The sequence below is a fragment of the Talaromyces proteolyticus genome (genome assembly GCF_021365285.1).
Source record: "Talaromyces proteolyticus strain PMI_201 chromosome Unknown BGW36scaffold_10, whole genome shotgun sequence".
Lineage (NCBI taxonomy): Eukaryota > Fungi > Ascomycota > Eurotiomycetes > Eurotiales > Trichocomaceae > Talaromyces > Talaromyces proteolyticus.
Window position 1 is genome coordinate 1,804,171 of NW_025764286.1, and position 21,138 is coordinate 1,825,308.

At 45.7% G+C, this 21,138-nt stretch overlaps 12 protein-coding genes across 12 annotated transcripts; 7 read left to right on the forward strand and 5 right to left on the reverse strand.

Moving 5' to 3' along the window:
* Positions 1–347: 347 nt before the first annotated feature.
* BGW36DRAFT_326005 (uracil phosphoribosyltransferase-domain-containing protein) lies at positions 348–1,404 on the forward strand. The gene is made up of 5 exons (XM_046212730.1): positions 348–571; positions 665–812; positions 886–986; positions 1,064–1,268; positions 1,342–1,404. Exons 1-5 carry the CDS (start codon positions 415–417, stop codon positions 1,394–1,396), a joined length of 666 nt encoding a protein of 221 aa, XP_046069082.1. The 5' UTR covers positions 348–414; the 3' UTR covers positions 1,397–1,404.
* Positions 1,405–1,606: 202 nt separating this feature from the next.
* Positions 1,607–2,533, reverse strand: BGW36DRAFT_437137 (uracil phosphoribosyltransferase). Its single transcript, XM_046221459.1, has 2 exons — positions 1,928–2,533; positions 1,607–1,845 (listed from the first exon to the last, which is right to left on the reverse strand). The coding sequence occupies exons 1-2, from the start codon at positions 2,341–2,343 to the stop codon at positions 1,650–1,652; spliced, it is 612 nt and encodes a 203-aa protein (XP_046069083.1). The 5' UTR covers positions 2,344–2,533; the 3' UTR covers positions 1,607–1,649.
* Positions 2,534–2,816: 283 nt separating this feature from the next.
* Positions 2,817–4,238, forward strand: BGW36DRAFT_302345 (uncharacterized protein; the record flags this gene model as incomplete). Its single annotated transcript, XM_046211772.1, has 3 exons — positions 2,817–3,303; positions 3,356–3,529; positions 3,598–4,238. 3 exons carry the CDS (start codon positions 2,817–2,819, stop codon positions 4,236–4,238), a joined length of 1,302 nt encoding a protein of 433 aa, XP_046069084.1.
* Positions 4,239–4,820: 582 nt separating this feature from the next.
* On the forward strand, positions 4,821–6,427 carry BGW36DRAFT_399920 (putative GTP cyclohydrolase II; the record flags this gene model as incomplete). Its single annotated transcript, XM_046218577.1, has 4 exons — positions 4,821–4,943; positions 5,017–5,973; positions 6,079–6,223; positions 6,285–6,427. The coding sequence occupies 4 exons, from the start codon at positions 4,821–4,823 to the stop codon at positions 6,425–6,427; spliced, it is 1,368 nt and encodes a 455-aa protein (XP_046069085.1).
* A 481-nt stretch (positions 6,428–6,908) lies between these two features.
* Positions 6,909–8,059, reverse strand: BGW36DRAFT_302079 (putative gibberellin 20 oxidase; the record flags this gene model as incomplete). Its single annotated transcript, XM_046211748.1, has 4 exons — positions 6,909–7,126; positions 7,193–7,288; positions 7,362–7,481; positions 7,540–8,059. The coding sequence occupies 4 exons, from the start codon at positions 8,057–8,059 to the stop codon at positions 6,909–6,911; spliced, it is 954 nt and encodes a 317-aa protein (XP_046069086.1).
* Positions 8,060–8,885: 826 nt separating this feature from the next.
* Positions 8,886–10,763, forward strand: BGW36DRAFT_399922 (putative uracil permease; the record flags this gene model as incomplete). Its single annotated transcript, XM_046218578.1, has 4 exons — positions 8,886–9,145; positions 9,224–9,763; positions 9,831–10,284; positions 10,344–10,763. The coding sequence occupies 4 exons, from the start codon at positions 8,886–8,888 to the stop codon at positions 10,761–10,763; spliced, it is 1,674 nt and encodes a 557-aa protein (XP_046069087.1).
* Positions 10,764–11,281: 518 nt separating this feature from the next.
* Positions 11,282–12,118, reverse strand: BGW36DRAFT_362739 (AhpD-like protein; the record flags this gene model as incomplete). The annotated part of the gene is made up of 2 exons (XM_046214396.1): positions 11,282–11,485; positions 11,546–12,118. 2 exons carry the CDS (start codon positions 12,116–12,118, stop codon positions 11,282–11,284), a joined length of 777 nt encoding a protein of 258 aa, XP_046069088.1.
* A 195-nt stretch (positions 12,119–12,313) lies between these two features.
* On the reverse strand, positions 12,314–13,537 carry BGW36DRAFT_347598 (beta-lactamase-like protein). The gene is made up of 2 exons (XM_046213238.1): positions 13,037–13,537; positions 12,314–12,983 (listed from the first exon to the last, which is right to left on the reverse strand). Exons 1-2 carry the CDS (start codon positions 13,415–13,417, stop codon positions 12,375–12,377), a joined length of 990 nt encoding a protein of 329 aa, XP_046069089.1. The 5' UTR covers positions 13,418–13,537; the 3' UTR covers positions 12,314–12,374.
* Positions 13,538–13,819: 282 nt separating this feature from the next.
* Positions 13,820–14,837, forward strand: BGW36DRAFT_419250 (putative 3-hydroxyisobutyrate dehydrogenase; the record flags this gene model as incomplete). Its single annotated transcript, XM_046219447.1, has 2 exons — positions 13,820–14,020; positions 14,082–14,837. 2 exons carry the CDS (start codon positions 13,820–13,822, stop codon positions 14,835–14,837), a joined length of 957 nt encoding a protein of 318 aa, XP_046069090.1.
* Positions 14,838–15,055: 218 nt separating this feature from the next.
* BGW36DRAFT_386140 (putative 4-carboxymuconolactone decarboxylase) lies at positions 15,056–16,106 on the forward strand. The gene has a single exon (XM_046216988.1). The coding sequence runs from the start codon at positions 15,213–15,215 to the stop codon at positions 15,660–15,662; it is 450 nt and encodes a 149-aa protein (XP_046069091.1). The 5' UTR covers positions 15,056–15,212; the 3' UTR covers positions 15,663–16,106.
* Positions 16,107–16,125: 19 nt separating this feature from the next.
* BGW36DRAFT_36459 (putative early growth response protein) lies at positions 16,126–19,118 on the forward strand. The gene is made up of 3 exons (XM_046214568.1): positions 16,126–16,380; positions 16,431–16,485; positions 16,533–19,118. Exons 1-3 carry the CDS (start codon positions 16,242–16,244, stop codon positions 18,958–18,960), a joined length of 2,622 nt encoding a protein of 873 aa, XP_046069092.1. The 5' UTR covers positions 16,126–16,241; the 3' UTR covers positions 18,961–19,118.
* Positions 19,119–19,275: 157 nt separating this feature from the next.
* BGW36DRAFT_399928 (putative alcohol dehydrogenase) lies at positions 19,276–20,388 on the reverse strand (the record flags this gene model as incomplete). Its single annotated transcript, XM_046218579.1, has 1 exon — positions 19,276–20,388. The coding sequence occupies one exon, from the start codon at positions 20,386–20,388 to the stop codon at positions 19,276–19,278; it is 1,113 nt and encodes a 370-aa protein (XP_046069093.1).
* Positions 20,389–21,138: the final 750 nt, after the last annotated feature.

Here is a 21,138-nt window from a genome sequence, read left to right on the forward strand (position 1 = left end):
GCGTTTTTATGCTAATTATCTTATGTATACCGGCTATAAGCAAATCAATGAATGCCTCGACCACACGCATGGTCCACTTTTCAAACCCCCTAGTATCTGTTTAGCAACAGTGAAACAAAGCCGGATCCATAGGGAAAAGTCCTGGTGCGATACGAAGTCTCTTACTGAATGATAATACGATACTAATATGACAAGCTGCTTATCGCCCATGCGTTCTGCTATCTGATAAGTTATCGCCTGAGGCTAGACCCACTTGTGAGTTAGGGTTATGTAGCCTTAATTCATTGCTTAATATAGGAACATGTGTAGAAACTTGAGAATAATAATTTCGTTACAGATTCTAAAGCCTCTATTACTGAAAGATCACATTCCATCTGTACAGCGGATTTACTAAAAAAAAAATTTCATCAGAAAATGCATAATCCCAATGGATATGCATCCGATCGCGTGGTCGTCCTGGAGCAAAGTAACTACCTGCTCAGTTGCATGACAATTCTACGGAACTCGGAGACAACTTCTAGTGCTTTCTATGAGGCTTTTGAGAATGTTGCGAATCAAATCATTGCCGTTGGTAAGGCCAAAGACCACATTGACCCCTTATACGTTGACGTCTCTTCTCCAAGGGCTAATCTATATTGATGTATATGTTGACATGAAATTATAGCGCTCAACTTAATCCCAACTGAGCCATTTACAGTCTATACCCCCACAAGGCTACCCTACAATGGAAGACGTCAGGTCAAATCAATCTGTGGCGTGAGCATTCTACGTGCGGGAGCAAGTTTTGAGAATGTGCTGCGAAAGTCTTATAGGTTAGTGCCAGCTTTGGAAGAAGCGTCCAAGATGAATGACAGAGATGAGGCTTACCTGGTTGATCTCATCTAGACATAATCTGAGCATGGGCACCATCTTGATCCAACGCGACGAGGAAACATGCCTACCAGTTTATATCTACTCGAAACTTCCGAAAGATATTGCCTCAAAAAGTATGCCATACAAATATTTCAATTTTCCTTAACGCCGTCTATGAGTCTATGAATAACGAAATCGTTACTCCCCGTAGGCATTTTGATCCTCGAGCCTATGCTTGCGACAGGTGGCTCGGCATCAAAAGCCATCGAGGTGTTGAAAGGGATGGACGTGCCGGAGGAGGAAATTATCTTTGTCAACTTGGTGGCTTCTCGTAAAGGGCTCGACACGATTGTGCAGCGATTTCCACAGCTGAGATTGGTGACGGCTGCGGTGGATGAAGACCTCACTGCGTCCAAGTATGTTCAGAAATATGATGTTTGATCTCGCAATTCTTTTTTCGGTCTCGCTAATAATCATCTCTTCCGACAGTCATATTGCACCGGGACTTGGCGATTTTGGAGATCGCTTTTACGGTTCTCTGTAGAATAGGTCACTGTGATTTAAGTATATACTAAATATTTCTGATGAAGTTTCATTAGGTTTAGCCGGCCCTAGTTTATTTTGGTCTGATACTGTATATCCAAGATACTTTCTAAAAGATCGATAGAACTTGGACAGCAGTGACCCTGATTAATCACAGCAACATTATTTATTATTTTGTTATTTAAACTACTAAGATTCAACATTGACACGGTTAAAAATTTGCGTGCTCATTACATTAGAGAGTTCATGTCTACTTATTCAAAGATGGTCCCGAATAGACGATCCCCGATATCTCCAAGTCCAGGTTTCACATATCCCTTATCGTCCAACTCAGCATCTTCTGCACCAACCAAGATGTGGACATTTTCCGGCCATACTGCTGCAGCCTTTTCCAGGCCCGGCTTGCTTGCCACGAGAGACAGAAATGTAATCTTCTCAATCCCCCAATTTCTAGTGAAGTGTTAACGAGGTGAAAATATTTGAATCCGATATCGAAGTGAGTTCAAGTAACATGAGAGAGATGAGAACTTACTTCATTATGTTAATTGCAGCAGCTGCGGTACCGCCCGTTGCAATTAAAGGATCTAGAATATATGCACGTTTGATACTGGGGTTTCTCTTGGAGAGTTTGTTGTAATACTCGATGGGCTGCAGCGTCTGTCGTTCACGGAAAAGCCCCAGATGGTAGATGACCATATTCGTGTCATCGGGCAATGTTGAGACGAATGGTTCCACCATGGCAATGCCGGAGCGAAGAATCACGACGATAGCAATGGTTTCATCGCTGGCTACTGGCGGATGCGGTGTCGCCACTGCATGTTTTGACACGATAGTGGATAGCTGAGATACAATAGCACGGACGGATGAAGGCTTCAAAGAACGGTTGCGAAGTTTGGTCAGCCCAGCAGTAAACTCTGAGTCGTTTATGATGGAAATGTTTGACGCCATTGCGACGGTGCTGTTGGGGAAGAGCGGTTTTCAATATTGCAAATGCTGAGGAGGGGGATATATAGTATGTGCGTACGAAGAGATTTGTGTAGAAGGGGCCGGGCTTCGATAATTAAAAAAAAAATACGACGGCTGCACTACGGGTTTTTTATGGCGTCAGTTTTCCCCATAAATATTGAAAGAACGTCCCTCTTCTTCTGGAAAAAGTGGAATATCTTGCTTATCTGCGATAACAATTAGTTGGGTTTTGGCACGACTAGACCCGTATGTATCGTATATATGTATCGACATTGATAAGGAGGAAGCTGTGCTTCGACGCAACCCTATGTAACGCCTAACACCGGATTTAATATTTTTTAGGTATCTATGCAGCCAAGTCTGGATACTTTGTCAGAAGTACAGAGTACTGTGTGCTCTTTTTTAGTGTTCCGTTCAGCGTCAACTACCAAGTCTCGTAAAGACGCCGGGACACAATGGCAAATCCAGACATTGCCTACCTCTTAAGTCTCGAAGCTGTGCGAGAGCGCGCCAAAACGGTTCTTCGCGCGGCCGAAGCAGGAAGCTTGAATAATTTTGATTATCATAAGAATCGCATGCCAGAAGCTGCCGACTTTGTAGTTGGAATCATCCAGCGCGATTTTGGCCCTGACCGATTCAACGAAATCCCCCCTCACGGCCGCTGGCAACACTTTGACGTTGGCGGTGTTGCACGCATCGTGCCACTCCTGGAAGAATGGACTGCGCAAGAAGGAATTGACAATCTCGAGGCCACCCGCCGCCTTATTGATTTGTTTGTTGTCTCGGTGTTGCTCGATGCAGGCGCGGGCGACGTTTGGACCTTTAATGAGCCCGAGACCGGTAACGTATACAATCGCAGCGAAGGTATCGCGGTTGCTTCGCTCTACATGGTATTATCAGGAGCCTTGAATAGCTCCGGTACTTCGGAGCCAACGGTAGACGGTGGGATCCCATCCCTGTATATAACTGACTGAAGCTGATATTGGATTCTTAGCCTCTGGTCTCATCGAATTCACTGACGAGAGTTTTATCAAATTCTTTCAGGTCACTGAAGAGAATCCTATAATTGGGGTCTCCTCGCGCGTCGGACTGCTGAACAACGTTGGCAGGTCGCTCAAACAATTATCAGAGGTTGTTGGGCCAACCGGTAGACCTGGTAACATTGTCGGTGAGTTTTCCCTTACAGTGCAGTCCTTATAGCAAGATAGTTAGAGTACTAGTACTGATTTAGAACAGACTATCTCGTCGCTGCGTCAGAAGACAATATTCTAGACTACAAACTGATGTGGTCAGTCCTGCAGAGAATTCTAATACCATCTTGGCCTGCAGATCGTCCGATCATCCAGGGCCAACCGGTTGGCGATGCATGGCCACTACAAGTGCTTTCTCAAGCAATTACAACAGGCAGCTCAATTACAACGTCTACAGCAGGTTCAATACAGCCATTTCACAAGCTGACGCAGTGGCTTGGATATTCCATTATCGTACCGTTTGTGCGTATTCTCGGAATGAAGGTTACCAACGAGGAGTTAGGCACTGGTCTCCCTGAGTATCGCAATGGCGGTCTATTTATTGATCTCGGGATTCTCAGCCTCAAGCCCGAAATCGAGCAACAGCACACTGCCGCCGGTGAAGATCTTCCTAGACTGCCTCCCACGGCAGATGCAATTGTAGAGTGGCGCGCCATGACGGTGGCTTTGCTAGACGAACTGTTTGTGCTGGTCTCGAGCAAGTTTGCTGAGCAAGGAACGAAGCTGAGTATGGCTCAGATGTTGGAGGCTGGGACTTGGAAAGGAGGGCGAGAGCTGGCAGCGAAGCTGCGCCCAGAAACAAAGTCGAGCCCGATTATCCTTGACGGCGATGGGACCTTGTTCTAGTGATATTATCTATAGTAGATTATGTTTCAAGTTTTTAGAATTTACAACTGAATTAGCCTGAAAGTTGACAGTTGAGCGCGGTCAGGGTTAGGCTTGAAGTTTTACTTTTCACTATGGACTAGCTATATCAGTTGATAGACCTGGAGATTAGAGTCCATTTAAAAAAAAGCCGATAAACACTCCGTAGAATAAAATTTACGATTAACATAAATATAGCAATATTTCTCTTGATTTGTGCACTGTGAATCGAGAAGAGCTAGGGCAACAGCCATATTAATGTACACTCATTAAATAGTAAATCCGTTGATTGATAAGGGCTATCTTAGTATCTCCTCGTATTTACGACCGCGACTGTTTCCACCTCGATAAGTCACCGACACTGAAGATCAAGATATCAAATGATCGGTCTTATCGCACGCCCAACATTGGTCACTCAGTCAATCGCGAGCGTAGCCAATAGCTTTGCAAGGCGAACAAAAAAAGAAAGTAAAATCTTACCATTACTCAAGTTTGAGAAAACTTGCTCACATATCTTGTAACATGCTGCCTTTTTTATAAAGGCAATCCCCCAAATTTACTGAAATGAAGGAACTCAACACGACTTATGCTTTCAATGTTGATCCATTGCCTTCACCTAACAGCAAGCGGAACGTTCAGATGGCCATTCCCAAGTTCATAGACACCCCCAGCAAGGGTCCCGTTATTGTATGTCGACATTCTCATTAGAGCAAAAGGAAGAAAGATAGATAAGATGACTGACTGACTTGCTGTCTGTCAGTTAACAACCTATCCAGGGCAGAGCGTGGTCGACCCTATCAGTCTCAATTGGGGTGCCGCCGACCCCCAGGAACGAGGCCCTATTCTCGTTTCGCGCAATGGCCAAACATTAAGGAAGCGCAATGCCATCGGTGCCCACGGTGGTAGTTACTGTGTTTATAGCGCCCTTGCTATCGCCGCAGGCCATCTACCGGAGAATTTCCGCCCCAGCTTCGAAAACACCCAGCCAACCTTTGATTTCCCACAGCAACCGGCTTGGTCGGACCCTACTAAGATCGTGGCAATGGACCCCTTTGGACATGATGTTGTAAAGCACTACAGCAAGCACCTTGACGAGGGGCTGGATGTGCGGCCAACCATTGCCATCACACGGGCCAATATGCGCGTCGCCGAGATTACAGACTCCATTGCACAAGGGCGTCTTCCCGTTGATGGCAAGATTGTCAGTAATTCTCAGGGTGATGTACGCGTAACAAAATGTGCCGTTGAACCCGTGTGGTATCTTCCTGGCGTTGCGTCGCGATTCGGCATTGACGAGGGCACTCTAAGACGCGCTCTATTCGAACATACCGGCGGTAGCTATCCCGAACTCATAACGCGGCCAGACATCAAGATCTTTTTACCGCCCATTGGAGGTCTTACGGTGTATATATTCGGCCCCCCAGAACGTGTATCCGATGAGAAGTGCAAGCTTGCGCTCCGGATTCATGACGAATGCAACGGATCTGATGTATTCCAGTCAGATATATGCACGTGCCGCCCATACCTCACATTCGGCATTGAGGAAGCTATCAAGGAAGCTCAAAATGGGGGCTCAGGAATAGTGATATATTTCCGGAAGGAGGGCCGCGCGCTCGGTGAGGTTGTCAAGTACCTCGTGTACAACTCGCGGAAGCGTGGCGGTGATACAGCCGATAAGTACTTTGTCCGTACCGAGAATGTCGCTGGCGTCAAGGATGTAAGTATAGGGCCCCCTCCTCCCTCCACTTAGATTCATTATCGTGCTGTTGTTACTATTTGGTGGATGCTTGCTCATACAGAACTGCCGTCCCCGGCTCTGCAGATGAGATTCCAAACATTAATGCCCGACATTCTCCACTGGCTGGGAGTCAAGAAGATTGACCGCATGCTTTCCATGTCTAATATGAAACACGACGCTATTGTAGAGCAAGGAATCCCTATTTTGGAGCGAATTCCCATTCCTGACCGTTCGTTTTAACCCTCCTTTCACCTTTACACAATTAAATTGCGTTGACCTTGACATTTTAGACATGATTCCTACAGATTCTCGTGTTGAGATAGACGCGAAGATCCATGCTGGCTATTTCACAAATGGAAAGGTTTATACAGAAGAAGATCTTAAGCAAACTCAAGGTCGCGGATGGCAGAGTTGGGAAGACGTGTCGCATTAAGAGCAGCTCCATCGTTCAAATGTTGTTTGTGACACAGAAGTAGGAAAGTAGAAGGTGGAAAAATCGCTCGATATATGCCCTTCTTTGCGATGAAATGATTGGTTTATAATACATAGAACATGTGCATCGAGAACAAACAAAAAAAAAAGCCAGAAATCCTTGAAAAATTTTCTAACTCAGTGCAAATCCCTTATAAAATGCTGATGATTGAAGTTTGACTAGATCAACATGATTCCGAGAAAAACACTTACTGAAAATTCTCGAGCCGTTTATGTTAGGTGGTGTAGGTAGGCAAATTGCATATACTACAACGACTCCTGGGTGTGCTATTTTAAGAAGCAGAGAGAAATCTAAACTAAACTCGCGTTGTCGAAAAAAAATCGATATATCCGTTAGTGGCTCTTCGTGCTCTGGCCTAACCTATTTCTAACCTATGTCTTTTTCACTTCGAAAGTAAATCTGGATTTCCAAGAATAAAAACTTATTGATAACTATTTCCGTACCGCTGTTGCAAATGGTCCTCCACCTTCACTGGCTCGTACAGTGGCTTTTGACCATGCTTCAAACAAGTCGGAATGCATTCAATCATCTGATCGAGAAGCCCTTCGTTGAAGAAGGCCACGCTGTATCGATTCTGGTTGCTCACGGGAGACATTACTCTATGAAGGGTAGAGGCATAATGATTATTCGTCCATCGTTCTGTATATGTTGCAAACGGATTAGTAGAGCAGAAAAGCCTGACTGAAGTAAACCGGGGCACCGCACCCAGCATATCACCAATATTCACAACAAATGCACCCTCCACCGGCTCAACAATATGCCAAGTCTCAGTAGGTCGATAAAAGACCTCTAATCCACCAACTTTCAAAGAAAAGAAAATAGAGTCAGAAGAAGAGCTGACAATGTTATTATTAAGGGGGAAACGGTTTCGTACTTTTGTCTTGTAGCAGTAGAGTCAAGGCACCAAAGTCAGTATGAGCGCCTATTCCCCTGGAATTCTTGGACATTTCCTCAGTTGCCGGTGGATATCTATGTGCTCGACACATTGTAATGGCTACTTTGCGTTAGCACCGACACATCGTGGCTCTTACCTTTGTTCAGGTCGCACGTACAATCCTTACTGCCGACAAAGTCGTCGAAATACTTCTCGTCCAATTCCAACCCCAGAGCTATCAGACGGAACATAATCTTGCTCAAATTCTGCATCTCGCCAAAGTATTCCATCATACTCACTTTCAGCCCCTCAACGTCCGTCTCTGCAGGCCATTGATTCGGACCTTGTAGAAACCTTGCCCCTTCCTCTGACCTTTCGGGCCCAATCATAAATCCTTCCTTGGAATCTACAAACCCGCTTTCCAACGTCTGTTCGCCAACAGTTTCGAACCCTCGTAGCGCGGGTGAGTTATTTCTGTGAAGCGCGATTTTTTTCTCAGCTGGAAGAGCAAAGAATGCTGCTACCCGTGCAAGCATGCCCGAGGTTAATTCTTGAGGAACGCCATGGCCGGTGATTTGAAAGAAGCCTGGTGATTGTGCGGCAGACGAGATTGAAGAGGCGATAGACGCTGTTGCGGCTTTGTCTCCTGTTAGGTACCCAGAGATATCAATGACTGGAATACTAATCGATATCGCCATGGTAGAAGAGTTGTGGCCCGTCTTGCTGGCTGTCATGCAATCTGTAGACCTATACAACCGTCTACGCCTGGAAACGAAGTCAATAAACCAAATCAAAAGTTAATTAACGAACAGTTTGTTACAATGTATAGTGTGGTATTTATCATTACGTGTCAACCTCTTATCGGCCCGTAATATATACATGACTCGTGCTGTATACAGGAGTAACGGTCGCTGATAAGCGGGTGAGTGAAGAAGTGGTAATCCGAGCATCAGCTTGTGCATATGCCCAGATGCACCTATGTCTATCTACAATAAGTCGTGGCCTTTTTAAATAGTCTTAATCTGATTCTATGGAAACGTGGTAATTTTCCGGCCGTCAGATAGCTCTAATACTGTGACTCCGTGTGGAGTACTCAATTTCCCACAAGATAGCTAACTAGAGTACACGAGTTTACGACCAACGCGATAAGCAATCACTAACGGATGAACGGCAAAAAGAATGTCTATCCCTTATCTTACAGTACAGCAGAGGAGATACGCGTATCTACATAGGCCTTGCTGGGTGGTACACCCACTGTTCCTAGGTAATGTTCCACTAATAGCCTACTTTTATGCATGTTGCGCCCTCTACGGACCAGGATCCGGCTGGCTGGGACAAAACTTCTGGGACAATATACTGTTCTTGCGGCCTTAGATACGAGAGATTATCTTATATTTCCCATCCACCTCAACCCCGAATACCAGCCCCGTCCATCTGTACTGTATGTATGGTTTCAAGTTCCATTCAACTCGCCCACCGGTTCAACTAATAGAATCTAGTGTTCCTGGTTATAATCACACAGTAATGCGTCGCAGAGTCCAGGACGAAGTTGCCGCGGCGAAATCTGCGGCAAAGCGCAAAACAACTGTAGAAGGCTGGATTTTGCCCAAACAAGAATCCAGCTGGGCTCCCGCGGGGACATGGACGAATATCGATCTTGACGTTACTCCCCCTGAACGTCGCACTTGGACAAATTGGACGATCCTAGGCTACTGGATCAGCGATGTGATCAGTATTCAAAGTTGGGAAACAGGAAGCAGCATCCTTGCAGTTGGACTGTCATGGTGAGCATCCTTCTCGATAATGTTCGTGTGTTCGAAGCTTCCACCCAAGACTAAATAATTATAATGGAAAAAAACCAGGCGCGAGGCGATTTTCAGTATCGTCTTCGGTTCCAGCGTTATGGCTGTACCGATGACACTCCATGGTTACGCAGGTTCCAAAACTCATGTCCCTTTCGCTGTTCTTACACGCAGTTCCTTTGGCTATCATTTCGCCAAATTTCCCGTGGTCGTACGCCTCGTCACTTGCTTCTTCTGGCATGCCATCACGAACTACCTCGCAGTGGCACCGACAACGCAAGTGATACGCGCAATTTGGCCTTCCTATCAGGATATCCCTAATCATCTCCCGGAATCCGCTGGAATCACCACTCAAGAGATGATATCATATTTCATTATTTGGGCCCTACAGTTCCCCTTGCTGACAATTCCGCCATACAAGATGAAGTGGCTTTTCATGGCCAAGACTGTTATGATCACGGCCACTATATTAGGCATGGTGATCTGGATTTGTACCCGAGCCAATGGTTCTGGCAGTATATGGGATCAGCAAGCAACGGTGACGGGTTCACAGAAGGCCTGGTTAACCATGTGGGCACTGAATAGTTGCACTGCGAGCTGGTAAGTAGTATTTGAACTCGAACACTTATACACCCAGCGTGAGGCTGATGTTATTACTTCTGAATAGGTCAACAGTTGGCGTAAATATACCTGACTTTACTCGCTATATAGGCGCACCGAGGACATCCTTGTCTCAGGGTCTGTGGTTCCCTGTAGTTTGCAGCTGGGTTGCCGTTATTGGAATTGTAGTCACGTCGGCATCGATCACGCGCTATGGACAGGCCCTATGGGACCCTATATCGATTATAGATACCTGGGACGGCCCTGCCGGAAGGGCCGCCACCTTCTTCGCGGGTATAAGCTGGTGTTTGGCGCAGGTCTGCGTAAACATCAGTGCCACCGTCATCAGCGGAGCAAATGACATGGCGAGCCTATGGCCTAAATATATCAACATTAAACGTGGTGCTGTTATCCTCACCATACTGGGTGGCTGGGCCTTGGTTCCATGGAAAATACTTTCCTCTGCAACATCGCTGCTCAATTTTATGAACTCATTGGGAATCTTCCTCGCCCCCATAATGGTAGGTGTTGATGATCCTACGTTTCTATTAAGTACGGGTTCTAACTATAAAGCGATTAGGGCATCCAAATTGCCGACTTCTTTGTCGTCAAACGTCAAGCAATCGACATTCCGTCTCTATACAAGCCTCACGGCCGATACGCCTACTGGTACGGAATCAATTGGCGTGCACTTGCGGCAATGATAGCAGCTGTCGGGCCTACTCTGCCGGGGCTAATCAACGCCGTCAACCCTAATATTGACATTGGAGGTGATGCATACATTACAGATCTCAATTGGTATTATGGATTCTTCAGCTCCTTTGGTGTTTATTCAGTCGCGAGTCTGCTGGTACCTGCTCGTGAGTCGCTCGTTCCAAAGATGCTGCTGACATCCGAGGAATTGATTGAGAATGGGGATCGTTTTTTGCAAGAAGAGAAGAAGAACGAGAAGGAGAAGGAGAGAGAAGCTGTCACCGTTTCGCAGGATATTTTACAATAGGATTTCGTATAGCTTAATAGTTTTCCTGCGACCTAAGTCAGATTCCAGATCTTGTCGATTAATCTGTGTCATGCTTGATGGAGTTTGTTCATTTTCTATTCGTTCCTATAATGATCATCTAGGTATTACTCGGTCAATAATTTTTTATACATGTAACATTACCACCACCCAGATAATGATGATAAATCTGACGACTTGTTAGACTGCCTTGCCCATGGGGAATACAATATGTAGATGGCAATGTGAGAAGCAAAGTCATACGAAAATGTCACTGTCATTACACGAGGAAGATTGTTTTCATGATATATTTTGCTGTCTCACATGTGATCTTCAAAGTCAAAAAATGAAGTGTTGATGGTCAACTTATTGAAGTCAAATAATTCGAGGGTTTCCTGACCTATTAATTAAATAGCAAACGATTGCTTTTATAATATTATATTTGAAGAGTGAATGTAAAGACGATTGCAATCGTTCAGAAGAGATCAGAAAAGTCAAACTTAAAAGAGAATTATGCCAAATCATTTCTTGGATAACTCTTTCTCCAATATGGGAACAGCTACATTCGCAGTATGCAAGCTTAATGACGTGGCAATCTCCAAGACCTCCATAATTTCCTGTGGAGTGGCTCCGTATCTCAAAGCATTTCTCATGTGCAATTTTAGCCCAGGCACATACAGGTGTGTTGCTGCTGCATCAAATGCACAGTATATGAGCTCCTTTACCTATCACGTTCAAGTTTGTTAGCACTAGCGAAGTTTTGTAATACCTCGTGAAATGCAAACCTTTGGTTCTAAAGCCCCGTTTTCGCCATGTTCTGTCTTTTTGGTCCATGGAACAGAAGAGAAATTCAAGTATGCCGCGAAGAAATCAGGGTCAAGTCGTAGGAAATCCTCCCAAAATACGTGCCAATATCCTCTGTTCTTTATAAATTCAGCTTTGAGCTGCTCCTGGCGAGAATTGAAGGGTGATGCTTGCCCCGCAGGATGATTCTCTTCTCTGAGAACTTCTGCAAGTATGGGGACGCCGATATTACAGGCATGTATACCAAGTGTTGAGGTCAATTCAACAACCTCGACTATCTCTGCCACTGTAGCACCTTCTTTGAGAGCAGTTTGGATATGTTCTTGTATACCAGGCGCATAAAGATGAGTAGATGCACTGTCCACTGCAAGGGCAATGAGTGCTTGGAGTTTAGCGGGTAGGTGGTGATGACCGGCTCGTTTTGGTACACTGAGAAGATCGAGACTGGCTTTGAAGAACCCCGGGCTGAGTTTGAGGATGCTTTGCCAGCAGTCTTTCCATGCATGTTCGCCATTTTCGGCGATAAATTGCTCTTTAAGCGATTCTGAAGACATATTCTTGCGTAATGTATGCTTATGCTTATGGAAAGTGAGGGTGAAATGAAAAAGATTTGGAGAAGTGGCCGATAAATGGGACCCCGCAGCACCTTAAATACAGGTGTTCATATTTTGTAAGCTGAAAATTGATACAACATTGGTAGGGTCCTCAAAAAATTGAATTTATTTATTATTGTCTTAGAAACTGCTTAGGCCGACTTGATTCTTATGGAGAAGCTAAATCTACAGACTAACAAGATTAATATAGACTGATCTATACCCCCCAAAATCGCGACTGATTCTTCGCATTCTCTACCCATTCAACATCATGCGCAAAGATAACCTCTACTCCTTTATGTTCCAGTTGCCGAATCCGTTCAATTGTCTCTTCTGCTTTCTTTCGGTCTGCGTGTATGCAACAGATATGACCTGCAGTGTCTAACCACTCTCCTATCTCTAGCTCTTTGCGTACAATTCGTCGATCGTGGCATGCGTCTCCAGCTAGATAAATACGTTGCCCTGAGCTTGTTTTGACTAGTAAATTTATATGCCCTGGAAGATGCCCGGGGGCATGGACAATATTTACAGTTCCATCATTGAATATGTCAAGGACGTGAATGTCCATTTCTGAATGCGTAGTCCAGGGTTGACCAAAGTTAGCATCTCCCGGGATAATAGAAGGCTTTTTCTCGTTTTTTGAAACGGTCTCAGCGTCATTTAGTTCAATGGTTCTGTCGTCCGGTAGTATTCCAGGCTCAAAGAAGGAATGACTTCCCCGCAGAGAGGACGTTTCTGTGGGTTTGAACAAGTCCCAAGAACCATGTCCAATGACGAATGTACTTTTCTGGAAATCTCGAGGCTCGCCGATATGATCCCAGTGCATCTAATATTTTGAACTTCAGTAGACATCTTTGATTAGAGTAGAGGTTGTCTTACATGTGAATAAATCACGTAATCGATATCATCAGGGCGTAGTCCTCCTGCCGCAAGACTCTTGACTACATCTGGATCTGTTGTCAGAGGTTGTCTCGTGGATACATGTCGTTGGATTGGTTCGGAGTATCTCTTGACATCGCGTCTCAGCCCCAGATCGAAGACAATCCTAGTGAGCTTCCCAGTGGCTGGGTGACGATGTTGAATAAGAAATGCTAACGATGGCACCGTCCGTCGAGAATTCTCAGAGGCTGGATGCACAAAATACTTCTCAGGAAGTGTTAAATAGCCCGCTGAGAGAGCGAATAGCTCTACAATACCTGCGGAAGAAGGCAGCCAATTGTTTGCAAGGGCTGCAGTCTGCTCGACGGTAATAGTTGACATGGTGGCGTGGGCTGAGTTTTTCTTAGATTTGGGCTATTGTTTGAAAATTAATTCAACAACCGATTGCATATAGCCGATCGATTGTATGCAGTCTGAATGTCAGTCACAGGGACGCCCCCCTAGCCCATGTATTTACTAATATTACCACATCATTAGACCTTCTCGTATCAACAATATAAACAGTGAACCATGTTCTCCTGCTAGTCGAGACGATAATGCAATGTTGGAGAATAAAAATTGGGGAACATTGAGCGGATATCTTCCGTTACCCCAACTCGGCTTTTTCCGCCTTCTGATTGTTGATCGGTCTCGTCTCCAACACAAACACCATTGTAATTATTTCAAGAATTTTCAACGTTCCGTAGAAAAAATCAATTAGTACGAGTTTGAGGCAATATTGACATGGCAGAATATTCTGCAATTGGATTCATCGGCCTAGGAGCCATGGGAGCTCCTATGGTTACGCATCTTGCAAACAAAATACCACAGGGAATATCGATACATGTATTTGACGTGATGCAAGACGTGGTCGATGGACTAGTCAAACAATTTCCTGACAGAATCATTGCCGAGAGGAATGCAAAAGAGGTTGCTGAGAAATCTGTAAAAAATATTTCACTGGCAAAATCACCAGCAGGACAAAACGGCTAATTGTACTTAACAGGACATTATCTTCACCATGGTCCCCGAAGGTTCGCACGTTCGCAGTGTTTACCTCGATACGCAATCCGGCATTTGTACAACAGATATCAACAAAAAGATTTTGATCGATTGCTCCACTATTGATACAGCAACAAGTCTCTTGGTCAAGGATCATATTACCATGAATTTCCCTTCGGCAGCTTTCTACGATGCACCCGTCAGCGGTGGGGTTCTCGGCGCAAAGAAAGGAACAATTGCATTTTTCCTGGGCTGTGCGGACGATGATAACAATCTTCCCCGAATTCAAAACCTATTGAATATGATGGGCAAGCAAATTATTCCATGCGGCGGGCCGTCACTTGGGCTCGCTGCAAAGCTGTCGAATAATTATCTGTCGGGCATTATTGCAATCGCAAGCTCCGAAGCATTTGACATGGGCATGCGCTCTGGCCTTGACCCACGAGTTCTAGCACGAGTATACGCGGCCGGTACAGCCCAGAACACAATCTGTGATAAATTTTGTCCTGTCCCTGGTATTGCGCCAGAAGCACCGTCTACAAAGGGTTACAAAGATGGATTTAAAGTTCAGTTAATGAAGAAGGATTTTGGCTTGGCGGTCGATATGGCAAACAGGGTTAATACGAAGTTAGTTCTGGGTCAGGCTGGCCTTAAGACATACGAAGAAGCGAGTCAAGACCCTAGGTGTAGGGACTTGGATTCAAGAGTGGTTTATAGATATTTGGAAGGAGACGAGGATTGGGCTAGAAGATTTAAGTAGTCTTTACAATATGTAGTCTCTGTAATAAGACTTAGAGGAACTTTCTACGTCTAGAATTAATCATTTCATAAGCATGATTAAAGCTGCGTATGATCATACCCACCCAATACATGTAACAACACTTGTGGGGTATCATTTCCCCAACTGGTTCCACCATATAGCCGACTCGACTCCAAGCGGGGAGTTGGGGTATTCGGGTATTCCAGTCAAGGGAAGGACTCGTCTTAATTCTCTACATGGAGTCATTTGTGAATCAATCGCGAACTTATAGGCTCTTAACACAATATATAATCTAGCATCAAAGTGCTTTGGTGGCTTCAACATAGCGAATCTCAGTTCTATCTACTAATAAAAGCAAACGGACCAAGAACCAAAATGTCCACCAACCCTAACCACCCTGAAATCCACAAAGTCCTATTCGACGAAGGCTTGAAAGTCCGGCGCGAAGTAGTCGGCGATGACTATGTTGAGCGCGCCCTCGCCAACGGCTCTACTGAATTCTCACGTCCCGGCCAAGAACTTGTCACGGAATTCTGCTGGGGGTATGCGTGGACTCGCCCGGGACTGGAGCGCAAGCAGCGTTCACTCATAAATATCGGCATGCTGATGGCTCTGAACCGATCACCTGAGCTGGCAGTGCATGTGCGAGGTGCTGTACGGAATGGGTTAACAGAAACCGAAATTAGAGAGGCCATTCTGCACGCTACAACTTATGTCGGCGTGCCGGCTGGCGTGGAGGCAATGAAAGTCGCAGAGAAAGTGCTGGACGAGATGGTGGCAAAGGGGGAGCATGTTCGAGAACTGGGAAAGAAGGCTGATGTATAAGCATTGATATAAGCATTGATGTAGGATGGGGGTTGCATATAAAGACAGACAGCGCGCCTCAGGCATCATCATCGTCCACAAACACCACTCAACACACCCCGTACAGATGGCATTGTCAATTAGATAGCTCATGAATACACATCATTTTTCATACAGCTAGTCATTCTAATACTAACTAGAACGATATCCTTTATCATGTCATCTGACGTAGTCCTACGTCAATGCCATCACCGCAATGTAACAGCCAAATGGAACTAATTGCACGTATTCTGCGATGTAACGATAGCCTACTGAAAATAAGAGCAAATTACAGCGTTATGATCGTGAGTACAAGATGGGATGAAAAGGAACTTAAAAAGATGAAGCGAGGGATCCGAGGATCGATATCGGCACCCAATCGGTGTGGGTGCCATGCTGCACCCCGGTCTAATTTATACTCTACCTCCACATGCCAAGCCATCGTCTACAACCCAGTTTTCGTCCTGTGTCAGCTCGACCAGCTAACCCAACTCAATCTCATCGCCGAACTCATTAAAAACCGTTGACATACATATAAATGTCTAAAATCCCATTCCAAGCATGCTAGAACAGCATCTCGAGTCTGGCCATGGCACATCCTCCCCGCCACCGCCGGCGAAAAGACCGAAGCGTTTCCAGTGCCAACATTGCCTGCGACTTTTTGCAAGGCTTGAGCATTTGCAGCGGCATGAAAGAACTCGTATGTTCAAAAATCATCATTTACTAGCGGCATTTCACTAAAGGAAATAGATACACAAGAAAAGCCGTTTTCTTGCAATCAATGCGATCAACGGTTCACACGCAGGCAAGCTTCTATTTGCCATGTGAAGACTTACCTTCTGACGTCCATAGCGATCTGCTTATTCGCCATGAGCGACTATCCCATTTGACAGACAGGCGGGCCAGCTCGCAATCAGAAAAGGGCGGTAGTCGTGGCTTGCGAGGTCGACGCAAACGCACCGCCCAGGCGGCCAACATAGACGAACAAGAACCCGAAGTCATGTCACCTACGGTGAATTTCGAGCCCAATGGCGTGATTCCTACAAATAACAGTCCCATTCCGTCCATGAAAAATCATACTATACCTTTGGTGACACTATCAATGGCTGCAGAACAGGCGGCGCTGCAGGGAATAATTCCACCTATACAGGAGAACGCTATTGCAAAAGCTCCGAATAATGCTCAGGTATCATTTCCAGAGCAAGAGCAACTTGAGCCTCAACTAGCCGAAGTCAACTATGGATTGGATTTTGAGGATTCGCTTGATAACTTGGCAGCATTTCTAGACAATGGACCATTGACTTCTCAACATTTCTCGTCTTTCATCAGTGCCGAGCAACCAATTCCGTTTTTCTCCCCGGAGTCTGCTTCACAAAGTTACGACTTATTGCAGGAACATCCTCAGCGCACTCCAGCTCCAGTAACTTCCATGGTTGAGGAGCCGGGCTCTTTTTCTCGATTTGGTTCCCGTCTTCCATCTTTACAACCGGAGGAATCGCCTGCACATCGTGATCAGAACTTCAACTTGACAAGAAAGCCGTTATCAGACATTTCTGCTGAGGACAGGCAGCACATTTCTTTGAAACTAAACGAGTTCTCTAGTTTTATTTCCCCCGATTTCCGACTACCGTCGCGTCTGGCATTGTCCCGATATCTAGCTGGCTATATCAACGGCTTCCATGAGCATATGCCGTGTTTACATGTACAGACTATGTCTGTTCAAAAATGCTCAATAGAGTTGTTACTTGCCATGGCGGCTGTGGGCACGCAATATTGTTTCGAAGGTGAGAAGGGTGTGGAGCTGTTTCATATCAGTCAAGAAATTGCTATGCGGCGAATCAGACGACGTGATGCTCGTGTCGCAGCGCATGCAGAACAGTCGCAAAGCAGTTATTCTAATTCATTACAGCATAATGACCAGATGAACCCACAACAGTCGTTTCAAGACATACAGCCCCATAACGCTCATAGTCCATCCCTATCGGGTCCTCTAGGTCTCCCGTCAGATCAAGAACATGATGAAGACCTTATGCAAACTGCACAAGCCTTGTTTCTTCTCATGGCAATGGCAACCTGGGCCAAACACAAGGAAATACTTCGCCAAGCACTCGCAATACAAAGCATCCTGGCCACGCTTGTACGCGAAGACGGACTCAAAATGGGCCCTTTAACTGGCGAGGATGTTTCATGGGAAGAATGGATTCGTTATGAATGCATCAAACGAACCAAGTTTATTGTCTTCTGCTTTTTCAATCTTCATTGCATAGTATACAATATTCCTTCATTGATACTAAGCTCAGAGCTGGATTTGCCGTTACCATGTAGCGCAGCCGAGTTCAAGGCTCCATCCGCAGTACGATGGCGAGAGGCTAAGAAGAAGCAGCAACTGCCTGAAATACATTTTCAAACTGCTTTTCATCGCTTATTCAACCGATCAAGCTACAAAGACTCGGATTACTCTTACACTTCTTCACTCGGAAATTATATCCTCATCCACGCTTTGATCCAGCATATTTTCTTTGTGCGTCAAATCGTACGCTGCCGAATTCCCAACCAGCCATCTACAGCCTATCACAATCAAGATCAAGATTCCGACGAGATATCCTCGTTAGAACAAGCGCTCCGAAATTGGCAGTTAGGATGGGAGCAGAACCCAGAGTCATCACTTGACCCTTTGGACCCTAACGGACCGATTGCATTCAACTCGACTGCTTTACTACGACTAGCTTATATTCGGCTAAACAATATCTTTGTTGGCCCTGGCCACCATGCCTTAGCCACACGCGACCCTGTGCAAATCGCTCACTCGTTCCGGGAAAGCCCAGCAACAAGAATACGGCGAACACGCAAATTGGTTCGGGCCGTTCTGCATTCAGCACATGCATTGAGTATTCCCGTGAAAATCGGCATTCGACTAGTGGCACGTACGCAGACATTTACTTGGTCTATACAACATTCCATATGCTCACTTGAATGTGCCTTTTTATTATGCAAATGGCTCGAAGCTCTTGCGCTTCCTCACCCGCAACCAGAAGTCTCTGAGGATGAAAAGAGAATCTGTTGGTTGGTCAAGACCATGCTAGATGAGACTGAGTATGGTGTGCGCTGCGACGATGAACACGCCTTACAATCTCCCAGTATGCTTCGGCAGTTGAGCGCCGGCGTGTTACGAGTATGGGCGCAAATATTCAAGGGGGCACAGACCTGGGCGGTTGTGGATGTCATCGGGACAGCGTTAAATACTTATGCGGATATGTTAGATGATACTCAAATATCTTGACCAATATGCAACTATATTGGCTCTGTGGGTTATCGAGCTTATCATATTCGACAAGGATGGTATTAGGGTTTACCCCCAGACTAAAAAGTGACGCAGCGATTTTTCTAGCCTAATATTGAGGTACATTCTCGACCTATTACTAATTCAACAGATGGTATATCAATTCGAACGGCGCTTGGTCTCAATTATCAATTTAAGCAGACAGCGACTTCTTACATTTATTCAAAAAGCTATGACATGTCATTTATATGGCAGAAGAAACAACTCAAAAAGCGCTCAGTAACATAAAATTGCAATGCAGATAGAACGAATTGATTATGAGCTCTTGTGATGCTGGTCAATCACCAACTTTCCTCCATGACCCGCATTGTATGTGTCAACAAGTTCATTCAATTTCTCAAGCGGGAAAGTCTTTATTTCAGGCTTAATGCCATGTTTCGCAGAGAACTGAGTCATCTCTCGCAATTGTTTGTTGGTGCCAGACAGACTCCCCATAAACTTGATATCCCGGAAAATCAGGTCCTGTGACGAAACATGGAGGCCTTGTCGAGGAAATGACACCACAATGCATTTTCCATGGTTTTTGAGCATGTCAATTCCATATTGAAAGGCCTTTTGGCTCTCTGGAAGAATAATAACTGCATCGAGTCCGAATTGACCGGGGAATGCGATATTGTCCTCCTTGCTAATCGGCGCAATAGCTTCTGGCGCGGTTTGCGTTCGTGCATCGATAATTGTTGCTCCGGAAATATTCCTCAACCCTCGTGCAAGGGCAAGCGCTGTGTCGGCATTGTCTACTCCATACACCTTCAACCCCATCGCCGTTGCATATTGCAAGCCTAGGTGGCCCAATCCACCACCACACCCAACGATTCCGATCCGCTGTCCGGGTTCGAGCTCGGTTCTTTTTATTGCAGAATATATAGTAATACCAGCGCACATCAACGGTGCGACTTCTACCTGTGTCAATCCAGATGGGATTGGAGTGACCTGTCTCGCGTCAACCAACGCATATTCCCGCCATCCACCATCCATGCCAATCCCATTCGTCTTGACGTGCGGACACAGCACCGAGTAGCCTTTGGGGTCACTATCTGGAGTATTCTCCTCAATGCACTCAACACATGTCCCGCATGGATGGTAGGCACGAGAGCTGACTCCAACCCTGTCGCCAATCTTGAACTCTGTCTGTGCCGAATTCGGCGGTAGCCCAACGACTGTGCCCGAGTATTCGTGACAGCCTACTAGTGGGAATGGAGGCATTTCAACCGTTGCCATCTCGCCAGATGCGAGGACATGATCTGTATGGCAGTAGGAGGCAGCGTCGACCTGGATGAGCAGATCGTATGCATGCGTTGGTCTGGGGACTGGTACATCCTCTCTGAAAACATATGGGGTATTGAAGGCGTAGAGATGCTGAACCTTCATTATCGAAGGCAATTCGGGCGCTTGTATCTCGACTCTGGGAGTTATCTCTAGGCTGTGTCTCGCGCTCTTGGGCACCATCGATTGATGCACATATCGACGAAGTCGCGAGAGTACCGCGGATAGGTGATTTGTTGAAGACTTCATTCTGGATGAACTCAAAAGTTCACAAGTATGAGTAAAGTGTTAGTTTGGTGGTGAAACGGTGTCAATAAGAATTTCGTCTATCGGCGGCATACAGCCGGAATTTGGGAGTAGATACATATGCAATCGGAAGTGGATACTACCCATGGATCCGCAATAATTGAACCAGCAGTGGGACGTCAATTGGCACTAAGCCTTGTTCTTTTCTTGGAGGTTCCTTTCCGTCCGCAGCTCGTCGATGACGGAGGGAAAGAGGGTTTTTCGGGGTACAAAAGCATGGGCACTGGATGGATGGGTGTATTTTCACGCCGCCGAGCCTCCTCCTTCGGCCGCTTTTTTTTCTTGTGACTTTCTTTGTACTCGAATTATTTGTTGATTTATTTGATCTATAGATTGACATACTCCGTCGCCTCTTCTTTAGCACCACCACTGCTTTACACTGTCCTAACCCGTCATTCATCTGAGGCTAACAAGACATTCCCCACAGTTGGAGATCTTAGATTGCCCCCACCTCCCAGTATCCTGTATACCGGCCCATACGTGTCACATCACTAAACTACAACAGTCGCTGGCCTGCTATCATTACAATGCTCACTTCCAAAAAATGGT

What these genes read in the sequence shown, in the direction of transcription:
- BGW36DRAFT_326005 (XM_046212730.1), top strand. Translation starts at nt 415, where the DNA reads ATGCATAATCCCAATGGATATGCATCCGATCGCGTGGTCGTCCTGGAG. An exon ending in GTGCTGCGAAAGTCTTATAG is followed by an intron (nt 813 to 885) that starts GTTAGTGCCAGC and finishes GATCTCATCTAG; the next exon opens with ACATAATCTGAGCATGGGCA. An exon ending in GAAGACCTCACTGCGTCCAA is followed by an intron (nt 1,269 to 1,341) that starts GTATGTTCAGAA and finishes CTCTTCCGACAG; the next exon opens with TCATATTGCACCGGGACTTG.
- BGW36DRAFT_437137 (XM_046221459.1), bottom strand. Translation starts at nt 2,343, where the DNA reads ATGGCGTCAAACATTTCCATCATAAACGACTCAGAGTTTACTGCTGGG. An exon ending in GCTGCAATTAACATAATGAA is followed by an intron (nt 1,846 to 1,927) that starts GTAAGTTCTCAT and finishes ACACTTCACTAG; the next exon opens with AAATTGGGGGATTGAGAAGA.
- BGW36DRAFT_347598 (XM_046213238.1), bottom strand. Translation starts at nt 13,417, where the DNA reads ATGTCAACTATTACCGTCGAGCAGACTGCAGCCCTTGCAAACAATTGG. An exon ending in ATTACGTGATTTATTCACAT is followed by an intron (nt 12,984 to 13,036) that starts GTAAGACAACCT and finishes TCAAAATATTAG; the next exon opens with ATGCACTGGGATCATATCGG.
- BGW36DRAFT_386140 (XM_046216988.1), top strand. Translation starts at nt 15,213, where the DNA reads ATGTCCACCAACCCTAACCACCCTGAAATCCACAAAGTCCTATTCGAC.
- BGW36DRAFT_36459 (XM_046214568.1), top strand. Translation starts at nt 16,242, where the DNA reads ATGCTAGAACAGCATCTCGAGTCTGGCCATGGCACATCCTCCCCGCCA. An exon ending in GCAGCGGCATGAAAGAACTC is followed by an intron (nt 16,381 to 16,430) that starts GTATGTTCAAAA and finishes TAAAGGAAATAG; the next exon opens with ATACACAAGAAAAGCCGTTT. An exon ending in GATCAACGGTTCACACGCAG is followed by an intron (nt 16,486 to 16,532) that starts GCAAGCTTCTAT and finishes TGACGTCCATAG; the next exon opens with CGATCTGCTTATTCGCCATG.